This window comes from Pan troglodytes, chromosome 7 (genome assembly GCF_028858775.2).
Source record: "Pan troglodytes isolate AG18354 chromosome 7, NHGRI_mPanTro3-v2.0_pri, whole genome shotgun sequence".
In the NCBI taxonomy this organism is placed as follows: domain Eukaryota; kingdom Metazoa; phylum Chordata; class Mammalia; order Primates; family Hominidae; genus Pan; species Pan troglodytes.
In genome coordinates, this window is record NC_072405.2 from 18,418,507 (window position 1) to 18,431,022 (window position 12,516).

General features: G+C 54.5%; 1 protein-coding gene across 1 annotated transcript; it reads left to right on the top strand.

Annotated features, from left to right (window-relative positions):
* Window positions 1–8,839: 8,839 nt before the first annotated feature.
* Window positions 8,840–12,456, top strand: LOC129135809 (protein FAM90A15). The gene is made up of 4 exons (XM_054657621.2): window positions 8,840–9,018; window positions 9,513–9,712; window positions 10,169–10,277; window positions 10,942–12,456. The coding sequence occupies exons 1-4, from the start codon at window positions 8,896–8,898 to the stop codon at window positions 11,902–11,904; spliced, it is 1,395 nt and encodes a 464-aa protein (XP_054513596.1). The 5' UTR covers window positions 8,840–8,895; the 3' UTR covers window positions 11,905–12,456.
* The last annotated feature ends 60 nt before the right edge of the window (window positions 12,457–12,516 follow it).

The window sequence follows — 12,516 nt, forward strand, 5'->3', positions numbered from 1 at the left end:
TAGACCTTTCCAGGTCACGTAATTGGATTAAGTTAATTGCAATTAAGGTACAGGTAACTGATTAGGTTAGGGTACGTTCCATGTCAGGTGACCAGAGGCAGTATAAAAGGCAGCCTGGAAAGCAGAGGTCCCTCTCCGCCCCTTCCTCCGTCGTCCTGGATGCTGCATCGCTTCCAGCGGGGCTGCTCCAGCACCTGCCCATCTCAGCGCCAGCCGGGGAAAGCAAGTAGACGCGTAATTTCAGGTTAGTTTCACTGAACTATTGTTTTTTTCACGCAATCCCTGAGGGGTGTGGGGGTGGTGGGAAGAGTCACAGGAGGCCGAAAGAAACCGATCACACTGGGGCTTGCTGGTGGGGAAGGATGTGTTCTCGTTACTAGTAATTCTTGCAACAGAAAACGAGAAAACATATCCGTCTCCACATGTGGGATAAGACCAAGATGGGAATGCGAAAAGAAATGTACTGCAGCATGCTGAATTGGTGGGTAAATGGAAAAAGGACTTTGGAAAAAAGGGTGGTTTGCCCTTCAGCCGTGTAAGACGTCGATGCGATGTGGCACTTGTTCCCCGTTTGTTCAGATGAATTCGTGTGGTATGCGTAAAATACCAGAAAAAATAAACAAGTAAAGAGGGGCTGGAGCTAAAGCCAAAAGGTAGAACAGGAAAGACCATCACCTGCTAGTGTGGTAGAGAGGAAGGTAACTTCTCTCTATGAATTTGTGTTTGGAAGTTGCCTAATGAAATGGCCAGAGTAGCGATTCAAGTTGTCACAGGAAGCATCCCTTATCCCTGACTTCAAACAGACCTGCCAAAGGGTGGCGCAAGCCATGCCCTGTGTCTTCGATCGTTCTGTCCGTCAAGGGAGATAGAATCACCGTGTCTTCTACCGGAGTGAATCGTGAGAGACCTAAGTCCAGTCTCCAGAATCAGTTGCTTGTTTGGGGTTGAAAGCTCAACTCCCCATACCTAGGCCACGGGCCCTGTGGCAGGTGCGGTTTACTCTTGGACTAGGTAGTCATGGCAGAGGAACACACAGTATCCGAGGATGCACACAGCACATTGTGTTCTACAGATTTGACCGACTGGTGGTGAGGTCTCCTCATGACCACACCGGCAGGGAGTTAGCAGGTGGCTTCCTGTGGGTGTGTGAATATCCAATGTGCTTAACCATCGACATGTGTGTGTTTGTGTGTGTTTCAGGTGACCCAACAGTCAACCCCTGAAAAAGGCGGTCACAAAACCCCCAGGCGACGAAGATGATGGCACGTCGGGACCCCAAATCTTGGGCCAAGAGACTGGTGAGAGCCCAGACCCTCCAGAAGCAGCGGAGGGCCCCAGTTGGGCCAAGGGCTCCCCCGCCCGATGAAGAAGATCCCAGGGTAAGTCTAGCCCTGGATCTCTTGGGTATCGGGGTGGGGGTGGGGACGGGGGGAGGGGGTGTCACACGGTCCTCAGAGACTGGGTTGGATTCCAAAGAGCTCTGTCACCACCACCCAGGTTGCTTTTCCCATCCAAGGTGGGCGTGGCTTGGGACCTTCTCCCCGGCCCGATAGGTCCCTTGAGAGACTCTTGGGGGCAACCTCCCTTTCTACTTAGAGTCCTGCGTAGCCACGTTTGGCTGCGTTGTTGACATCGGGTTCACCGTCGTGCCCCTTGGAACCTTGAGTCCTTCCTTTCAGTGTTGCTCCGTCACGTGGGCTTTGGGAGGGAACATCGTATCCGAACTCTCCCAGCACTTAACGGCCCCCATGCCGGTGTCCCCTCTTTGGAATCCTTATTCAGCTCTGAATTCACAATCCGTCCCAATGTGGACGTGGGATCGCTGCCTGTGGCTTCAGCTCACTCACCGACATCACTTCCTTTCCACCCACAGCTCAAGTGCAAAAACTGCGGGGCCTTTGGCCACACGGCCAGAAGTACCAGGTGCCCCATGAAGTGCTGGAAGGCAGCCCTGGTTCCAGCGACCTTGGGGAAAAAGGAAGGGAAGGAAAACCTGAAACCATGGAAGCCCCAGGTTGAAGCCAACCCGGGGCCCTTGAACAAGGATAAGGGAGAGAAGGAAGAGAGACCAAGGTGAGCAGTGGGAGGGGTTTTCACCACTCTTAGGGTACTGCCTCCTAAGGACATGGTGTCTCTGCACCTGCACACCGTGTGCCTTTCCGTCTCCGGGCCAGGGAAGGAACGCTGCAGAGAAATAGGCCGGAGCTCCGTGTCCTCCGGGGTTCCACACCCAGGAGCTCCTTTGGCTCTGGGAGATTCAGGGACGGGGAGAGGCGGGGGCGCTTCGTGCAGGTTCCCCACGACAGGGGGAAAGGCGATGGAATCCAAATCACAGTCCTTAGTTGGGAAGCCTAGAGGGCCACCTGGGGGACGGGAAGGTTGGCACGTGAGGGAAGGTGCAGAGGCGGAAAGGGCACCAGATGTCCATTTCTGTATCACCAAACACGGAACGGGGCTGGGCCCCACACAGGGTTCTCCCTGTCTCCTGGGGAAAACCAGGAGAACAGAAAACCTTTTTCTGTTCTGCAGGCAACAAGACCCGCAGAGGAAGGCTCTCCTCCACATATTTTCTGGGAAACCTCCAGAGAAGCCGCTGCCGAATCGAGAAGGATCCACGGAATCTTCTGATTATCTGAGGGTGAGTGTCACCCCGGGCCCCTGGTCCTTTTCTCCTCTAGGTCACCCTGGTTGATTTCCTTTCAGCTTCCCGTCTGCGGGAGGAAATCGGGGAACCCCTCTTTCTTGCCTTCTTGGGGTCAGGGACTCCACGATCCTTCCAGGTCAATTTGATTCCAGGCGAAGGCATCTGAAGATGCCGTATTTCCTGTTGCTTTCTTTCTGTCCAATTATGGCAAGCCTGCCAACAACATGTTCCTAGCGGCATGAGGAAATTAGTCCCTCAGAGGCCCCAAACGTGGAGAAGGCTAAACCCAGGAACATGCATGTGTTCAGAGAAGACGTCCTGAGTACCCTTGAGCCACCAACCTGCCTTCGGAAGGGCCTCAGTCCGTTCCACTTCATGGAAGGCTGAGTGGAGGCGCTTTGATCCAGTTAATGCCCAAGACGCGATCTTTTGAACAATGGTGTGCTTAGATCAGCTACACATAGCTCGAGAGCGCATCTTTCATGTGTCTTGTCCTGATCAGCACTCAAGTGGAGGGTCTGTCCCTACTTCCAAGGACCGCCTGTCGATACTGTACTAAGAATTTCATGGCGTGTGCACCTTGTCTTTGGATGTGCTTGATTTTCACGTTGGCTCCATGCGGAGGAACTTCTAACCTGTGTTGTTTCCTCTCTTTCAGGTTGCAAGCGGGCCAATGCCGGTCCACACAACCAGTAAGAGGCCGCGCCTGGGCCCTGTCCTCGCTGATCGCTCAGCTACCGAAACGTCTGACAGGGGCTCCGTCTTGGCTTCGCCGTCTCCCCTCAGAAAAGCCAGTCTGAGCTCCTCCTCAAGTCTTGGACCAAAGGAAAGACAGACAGGGGCTGCGGCCGACATCCCTCAGCCTGCAGTCAGGCAGCAGGGCCCCGAGCCTCTCCTCGTGGTGAAGCCGACACACAGCAGCCCTGAGGGTGGCTGCCGAGAAGTTCCCCAGGCTGCCTCCAAAACCCACGGCCTGCTCCAGGCCATCAGACCCCAGGCACAGGACAAACGTCCTGCGGTGACCTCACAGCCCTGCCCGCCAGCCGCCACACACAGCTTGGGCCTAGGCTCCAATCTCAGCTTCGGGCCAGGAGCCAAGAGACCTGCCCAGGCTCGGATTCAGGCTTGCCTGAACTTCCCCAAGAAACCGAGACTGGGTCCCTTCCAGATCCCCGAAAGCGCCATCCAGGGAGGTGAGCTGGGGGCCCCGGAGAATCTCCAACCTCCGCCAGCCGCAACCGAACTTGGACCAAGTACGTCGCCCCAGATGGGCAGGAGGACACCCGCCCAGGTGCCCAGCGTCGACCGGCAGCCTCCGCACAGCAGACCTTGCCTGCCTACTGCCCAGGCCTGCACCATGTCCCATCACCCAGCGGCCAGCCATGATGGGGCCCAGCCTCTCACAGTGCTCTTCCGGAGACTGGAAAACGGACGCTGGAGCTCCAGCCTCCTGGCGGCCCCCTCATTTCACTCTCCTGAGAAGCCGGGAGCCTTCCTCGCTCAGAGCCCTCATGTGTCAGAGAAGTCTGAGGGTCCCCGTGTTCGTGTCCCACCGAGCGTCCTCTATGAGGACCTTCAGGTTTCCTCCTCCTCAGAGGACAGCGATTCTGACCTGGAGTGAGACTGCAGGTGGCAGGGGCTCCTTGGCCTCCAGCTCCCGTGACTTGGAGGGGACTGTGGGACTGAGGAGTGCAGAGCAGAGAGCAGACTCTGTGCGGTGACTCCGAAGCTCCCCGGCTGTGGCGCTTCTGTGGATGTGGGAGCCCAGGCCAGGCAGGGAGCAGATGCAGGGACTCTGCCTCATTGAATTCTGGTGAGGGACGTTGTAGTTCGCGTGGTTCTCCGGAAACGCGCCAGGAAAAGCTTCCGTGCCAGAGATTCGTTGCCTCAGAAACTGCGTGACGCGCAGGAGTCAGACTTCCGCTGGGACGTCAATAGGAAACTGGGGAATTACTGTGTATTTGCTCTCTAGATGACTGAATAAGGGAAAAGTTAGGGAACCCTGAGAGGTGCAGCCCTTCCGCTGTGCCCCGCCCTGAGAGCAGTGTTTCGGACGCTGGGAAGCGTGCTGTGCAGAGCGCTCTCGGGGTCTTTCCTCAGCCTCGAAAACTGGGCTGTGGAATGCCTTTGTACATGTGTGTGTTTAATTGGTTTTGAAGTGAATAAAATTCTCAAAAAGATGACATATTGTCTTTTGACTCTCATTCCGTGTTTGTGTTTAACTGATTTTCCGAGTGAAGGGGTGGCCTGCCCCTCCACACCTGTGGGTGTTTCTAGTCGGGTGGGATGAGAGACGGAGAGAAGAAATAAGACACAGAGACAAAGTATAGGGAGACAACAGTGGGTCCAGGGGACCGGCACTCAGCACACCAAGGACCTGCACCGGCACCGGCCTCTGAGTTCCCTCAGTTTTTGTTGATTATGATTTTCATTATTTCAGCAAAAAGGAATGTAGTAGGAGAGCAGGGTGATAATAAGGAGAAGGTCAACAACAACAACAAAAAAAAACACACGTGAGCCAAAGAATCTATATCATTACTAAGTTCAAGGGAAGGTACTATGCCTGGACGTTCACGTAGGCCAGATTTATGTTTCTCTCCACCCAAACATCTCAGCGGAGTAAAGAATAACAAGGCAGCATTACTGCCAACACGTCTCGCCTCCCGCCACAGGGCAGCTTTTCTCCGAGCTCAGAGTTGAACAAATGTACGATCGGGCTTTACACCGAGACATTCAGTTCCCAGGGGCAAGCAGGAGACAGTGGCCTTCCTGCATCTCAACTGCAAGAGGCTTTCCTCTTTGACTAATCCACCTCAGCACAGACCCATTACGGGTGTCAGGCTGGGGGACAGTCAGGTCTTTCCCATCCCACGAGGCCATATTTCAGACTGTCACATGGGGAGAAACCTTGGACAATACCCTGCTTTCAAGGGCAGAGGTCCCTGTGGCTTTCCACGGTGCATTGTGCCCCTGGTTTATTGAGACTAGAGAATGGCAATGACTTTTACCAAGTATACTGCTCGTAAACATTTGGTTAACAAGGCACGCCCTGCACAGCCCTAGATCCCTTAAGCCTCGATGTTATACAACACAGGTTTTTGTGAGCTCCAAGTTGGGTCAAAGGGGCCGCGGCAAAGCTACAAATGATCAACATCTCAGCAAAGCAATTGTTTAAAGTACAGGTCCTTTTCAAAATGGAGTCTCTTATGTCTTCCCCTTCTACATAGACACAGTGACAGTCTGATCTCCCTTTCTTTACCCTACATCCAAGGGCTTGAACATTTCTTGACTTGTTGGCAATCCAAATCGTTATGTCTCCGAAACAGAGTTGACTGAGGGGACCGCAGGGCTGGGCAGGACCTTTGACTTCGTATACAACCACAGGAGCAAGAAAACCTCAGCCCCACTCTACTAACACGCACCTAGTAAAATTCCGCCAACCGAATCTCACCCACGCTAACACGTGGGGAGCGTTGCTTGCACCACGAGTCCCCATTTGGCTCAACCGCCGATGCCAAGTGTGTGGTTCCAGTTGCGACGGCCCCCCGTGAAGTGGCTTCCGGATGTGCGAATGAACCAGGCAGAGTTTCACTGGCCAAATAGACCCCAGCAAAGCTGAAGTCAACTCCCACATTTGGGATGTACTTCAGAGGTAAAACATTCATCCCGTCTTCTTTCCGGATGTCTGACACCGTGGTTCTCCCCCTGATCCTAAGAGTAGCTGAGGTAGAGACTCACTGAAAGATCTAGGCAGGGAGATCCCATCATGCACAGGCTCTCTCCATTCTCTGACCTGGGAACAACTCTGAGCAGGATTCCACATCTAGGGGGCCTCGGAACTGAGCGGGATTTTCTGAGACACACCAAATGGCTGCTCCCTTTCCGCCGCTGTTGAGGGTCGTTATCTGGATTATCCAGATCACCTAGAAAGTATCCGTATCCAGAATCAATAAGATCAACTCTCTGCTCCTCTGACAGCAGAAGGAGCAGGACCATAAGGAACCAAAGAGCGTGGAAGGAAACGATGTGACAGGAAAGCTCAGAGAACGGCCACAGGGGGTCGTCAGCAGGCCTTCCCACCTGAATCATGAATAATTAATGAAGCGCAAATCAAAGGGGACTCGAGTTTCAGCAGGAGCAATTCATCCAACGGGAGATCGCCGGAGGGCCAACACGATTGAGAGACTGGGAGCCGGGTGCAGTGTCAAAGGGGACGCGACTGGTTCCAAAGCTCAAGAACACCATGGGGTCACTTGGGCTACGTGAGAAAATGCCCCAGTGTGCTGGTTCATCATTCCGACTCCTGCCTGTCTCTTCCCGTCCAAGGAACATGGACCCTAAGTCGTGCAGCTGCAGATGACCATGGGCAGAATTAGGGGCCGTGGCACAAAAGTTCACCGACACGGGAGTTCCACAGAAGGTGCGGTGGATCTTCGCAAATCCAGAGACATGGCAATGGGACCCAGGGAATTAGAGCCTCACAGGCGTCCGGGACACTTTTCAGGCATAATGCCTGGAGTCGCAAGACGAGCTGAAAAAGGAGCCAGGCACTGAAGGACAAAGCGTTGTTGACTTTCCTCATCTGTGTTTCCCAGTGCGGTCCAATTCACGGTGGTTTCCAAGCGCCTCCTGGAGGAGAAAACACATGAGGGTGCGGTCAGGGTTCTCTGCTGACAGACTTACCTTGGGGAAGAAAGAGAAGCTCTGAAGATGGATCATGGCCGTGACTGCACGTCAAGGAGAATCTCCTTGATGACACTGAGGCCCACGTCGAGATAGACTAAATGTGGTCCAATTAAAAGGTGTCTATTTTACCACATTTTTTAAAACAAAACAAAACAAAACAAAACAAAAAGATGGAAAAGAAGACAGGGGTACAGGCACCAGTGTTACATGTCTGACGGGGAGCATCTATTCTTCAAAGCTTGCAGCTGTACACGTAGGTTTTAGAATGTCTGTCAGCAGTGGACACGATCTTAGAGTGGGCTGTGCAGATAGACCTTTCCAGGTCACGTAATTGGATTAAGTTAATTGCAATTAAGGTACAGGTAACTGATTAGGTTAGGGTACGTTCCATGTCAGGTGACCAGAGGCAGTATAAAAGGCAGCCTGGAAAGCAGAGGTCCCTCTCCGCCCCTTCCTCCGTCGTCCTGGATGCTGCATCGCTTCCAGCGGGGCTGCTCCAGCACCTGCCCATCTCAGCGCCAGCCGGGGAAAGCAAGTAGACGCGTAATTTCAGGTTAGTTTCACTGAACTATTGTTTTTTTCACGCAATCCCTGAGGGGTGTGGGGGTGGGGGGAAGAGACACAGGAGGCCGAAAGAAACCGATCACACTGGGGCTTGCTGGTGGGGAAGGATGTGTTCTCGTTACTAGTAATTCTTGCAACAGAAAACGAGAAAACATATCCGTCTCCACATGTGGGATAAGACCAAGATGGGAATGCGAAAAGAAATGTACTGCAGCATGCTGAATTGGTGGGTAAATGGAAAAAGGACTTTGGAAAAAAGGGTGGTTTGCCCTTCAGCCGTGTAAGACGTCGATGCGATGTGGCACTTGTTCCCCGTTTGTTCAGATGAATTCGTGTGGTATGCGTAAAATACCAGAAAAAATAAATAAGTAAAGAGGGGCTGGAGCTAAAGCCAAAAGGTAGAACAGGAAAGACCATCACCTGCTAGTGTGGTAGAGAGGAAGGTAACTTCTCTCTATGAATTTGTGTTTGGAAGTTGCCTAATGAAATGGCCAGAGTAGCGATTCAAGTTGTCACAGGAAGCATCCCTTATCCCTGACTTCAAACAGACCTGCCAAAGGGTGGCGCAAGCCATGCCCTGTGTCTTCGATCGTTCTGTCCGTCAAGGGAGATAGAATCACCGTGTCTTCTACCGGAGTGAATCGTGAGAGACCTAAGTCCAGTCTCCAGAATCAGTTGCTTGTTTGGGGTTGAAAGCTCAACTCCCCATACCTAGGCCACGGGCCCTGTGGCAGGTGCGGTTTACTCTTGGACTAGGTAGTCATGGCAGAGGAACACACAGTATCCGAGGATGCACACAGCACATTGTGTTCTACAGATTTGACCGACTGGTGGTGAGGTCTCCTCATGACCACACCGGCAGGGAGTTAGCAGGTGGCTTCCTGTGGGTGTGTGAATATCCAATGTGCTTAACCATCGACATGTGTGTGTTTGTGTGTGTTTCAGGTGACCCAACAGTCAACCCCTGAAAAAGGCGGTCACAAAACCCCCAGGCGACGAAGATGATGGCACGTCGGGACCCCAAATCTTGGGCCAAGAGACTGGTGAGAGCCCAGACCCTCCAGAAGCAGCGGAGGGCCCCAGTTGGGCCAAGGGCTCCCCCGCCCGATGAAGAAGATCCCAGGGTAAGTCTAGCCCTGGATCTCTTGGGTATCGGGGTGGGGGTGGGGACGGGGGGAGGGGGTGTCACACGGTCCTCAGAGACTGGGTTGGATTCCAAAGAGCTCTGTCACCACCACCCAGGTTGCTTTTCCCATCCAAGGTGGGCGTGGCTTGGGACCTTCTCCCCGGCCCGATAGGTCCCTTGAGAGACTCTTGGGGGCAACCTCCCTTTCTACTTAGAGTCCTGCGTAGCCACGTTTGGCTGCGTTGTTGACATCGGGTTCACCGTCGTGCCCCTTGGAACCTTGAGTCCTTCCTTTCAGTGTTGCTCCGTCACGTGGGCTTTGGGAGGGAACATCGTATCCGAACTCTCCCAGCACTTAACGGCCCCCATGCCGGTGTCCCCTCTTTGGAATCCTTATTCAGCTCTGAATTCACAATCCGTCCCAATGTGGACGTGGGATCGCTGCCTGTGGCTTCAGCTCACTCACCGACATCACTTCCTTTCCACCCACAGCTCAAGTGCAAAAACTGCGGGGCCTTTGGCCACACGGCCAGAAGTACCAGGTGCCCCATGAAGTGCTGGAAGGCAGCCCTGGTTCCAGCGACCTTGGGGAAAAAGGAAGGGAAGGAAAACCTGAAACCATGGAAGCCCCAGGTTGAAGCCAACCCGGGGCCCTTGAACAAGGATAAGGGAGAGAAGGAAGAGAGACCAAGGTGAGCAGTGGGAGGGGTTTTCACCACTCTTAGGGTACTGCCTCCTAAGGACATGGTGTCTCTACACCTGCACACCGTGTGCCTTTCCGTCTCCGGGCCAGGGAAGGAACGCTGCAGAGAAATAGGCCGGAGCTCCGTGTCCTCCGGGGTTCCACACCCAGGAGCTCCTTTGGCTCTGGGAGATTCAGGGACGGGGAGAGGCGGGGGCGCTTCGTGCAGGTTCCCCACGACAGGGGGAAAGGCGATGGAATCCAAATCACAGTCCTTAGTTGGGAAGCCTAGAGGGCCACCTGGGGGACGGGAAGGTTGGCACGTGAGGGAAGGTGCAGAGGCGGAAAGGGCACCAGATGTCCATTTCTGTATCACCAAACACGGAACGGGGCTGGGCCCCACACAGGGTTCTCCCTGTCTCCTGGGGAAAACCAGGAGAACAGAAAACCTTTTTCTGTTCTGCAGGCAACAAGACCCGCAGAGGAAGGCTCTCCTCCACATATTTTCTGGGAAACCTCCAGAGAAGCCGCTGCCGAATCGAAAAGGATCCACGGAATCTTCTGATTATCTGAGGGTGAGTGTCACCCCGGGCCCCTGGTCCTTTTCTCCTCTAGGTCACCCTGGTTGATTTCCTTTCAGCTTCCCGTCTGCGGGAGGAAATCGGGGAACCCCTCTTTCTTGCCTTCTTGGGGTCAGGGACTCCACGATCCTTCCAGGTCAATTTGATTCCAGGCGAAGGCATCTGAAGATGCCGTATTTCCTGTTGCTTTCTTTCTGTCCAATTATGGCAAGCCTGCCAACAACATGTTCCTAGCGGCATGAGGAAATTAGTCCCTCAGAGGCCCCAAACGTGGAGAAGGCTAAACCCAGGAACATGCATGTGTTCAGAGAAGACGTCCTGAGTACCCTTGAGCCACCAACCTGCCTTCGGAAGGGCCTCAGTCCGTTCCACTTCATGGAAGGCTGAGTGGAGGCGCTTTGATCCAGTTAATGCCCAAGACGCGATCTTTTGAACAATGGTGTGCTTAGATCAGCTACACATAGCTCGAGAGCGCATCTTTCATGTGTCTTGTCCTGATCAGCACTCAAGTGGAGGGTCTGTCCCTACTTCCAAGGACCGCCTGTCGATACTGTACTAAGAATTTCATGGCGTGTGCACCTTGTCTTTGGATGTGCTTGATTTTCACGTTGGCTCCATGCGGAGGAACTTCTAACCTGTGTTGTTTCCTCTCTTTCAGGTTGCAAGCGGGCCAATGCCGGTCCACACAACCAGTAAGAGGCCGCGCCTGGGCCCTGTCCTCGCTGATCGCTCAGCTACCGAAACGTCTGACAGGGGCTCCGTCTTGGCTTCGCCGTCTCCCCTCAGAAAAGCCAGTCTGAGCTCCTCCTCAAGTCTTGGACCAAAGGAAAGACAGACAGGGGCTGCGGCCGACATCCCTCAGCCTGCAGTCAGGCAGCAGGGCCCCGAGCCTCTCCTCGTGGTGAAGCCGACACACAGCAGCCCTGAGGGTGGCTGCCGAGAAGTTCCCCAGGCTGCCTCCAAAACCCACGGCCTGCTCCAGGCCATCAGACCCCAGGCACAGGACAAACGTCCTGCGGTGACCTCACAGCCCTGCCCGCCAGCCGCCACACACAGCTTGGGCCTAGGCTCCAATCTCAGCTTCGGGCCAGGAGCCAAGAGACCTGCCCAGGCTCGGATTCAGGCTTGCCTGAACTTCCCCAAGAAACCGAGACTGGGTCCCTTCCAGATCCCCGAAAGCGCCATCCAGGGAGGTGAGCTGGGGGCCCCGGAGAATCTCCAACCTCCGCCAGCCGCAACCGAACTTGGACCAAGTACGTCGCCCCAGATGGGCAGGAGGACACCCGCCCAGGTGCCCAGCGTCGACCGGCAGCCTCCGCACAGCAGACCTTGCCTGCCTACTGCCCAGGCCTGCACCATGTCCCATCACCCAGCGGCCAGCCATGATGGGGCCCAGCCTCTCACAGTGCTCTTCCGGAGACTGGAAAACGGACGCTGGAGCTCCAGCCTCCTGGCGGCCCCCTCATTTCACTCTCCTGAGAAGCCGGGAGCCTTCCTCGCTCAGAGCCCTCATGTGTCAGAGAAGTCTGAGGGTCCCCGTGTTCGTGTCCCACCGAGCGTCCTCTATGAGGACCTTCAGGTTTCCTCCTCCTCAGAGGACAGCGATTCTGACCTGGAGTGAGACTGCAGGTGGCAGGGGCTCCTTGGCCTCCAGCTCCCGTGACTTGGAGGGGACTGTGGGACTGAGGAGTGCAGAGCAGAGAGCAGACTCTGTGCGGTGACTCCGAAGCTCCCCGGCTGTGGCGCTTCTGTGGATGTGGGAGCCCAGGCCAGGCAGGGAGCAGATGCAGGGACTCTGCCTCATTGAATTCTGGTGAGGGACGTTGTAGTTCGCGTGGTTCTCCGGAAACGCGCCAGGAAAAGCTTCCGTGCCAGAGATTCGTTGCCTCAGAAACTGCGTGACGCGCAGGAGTCAGACTTCCGCTGGGACGTCAATAGGAAACTGGGGAATTACTGTGTATTTGCTCTCTAGATGACTGAATAAGGGAAAAGTTAGGGAACCCTGAGAGGTGCAGCCCTTCCGCTGTGCCCCGCCCTGAGAGCAGTGTTTCGGACGCTGGGAAGCGTGCTGTGCAGAGCGCTCTCGGGGTCTTTCCTCAGCCTCGAAAACTGGGCTGTGGAATGCCTTTGTACATGTGTGTGTTTAATTGGTTTTGAAGTGAATAAAATTCTCAAAAAGATGACATATTGTCTTTTGACTCTCATTCCGTGTTTGTGTTTAACTGATTTTCCG

Excerpts from the sequence above, each read along its gene's own strand:
- LOC129135809 (XM_054657621.2), top strand. The coding sequence starts at position 8,896 with ATGATGGCACGTCGGGACCCCAAATCTTGGGCCAAGAGACTGGTGAGA. Across the intron at positions 9,019-9,512 it reads CCGATGAAGAAGATCCCAGG|CTCAAGTGCAAAAACTGCGG; the intron begins GTAAGTCTAGCC and ends TTCCACCCACAG. Across the intron at positions 9,713-10,168 it reads GAGAAGGAAGAGAGACCAAG|GCAACAAGACCCGCAGAGGA; the intron begins GTGAGCAGTGGG and ends TCTGTTCTGCAG.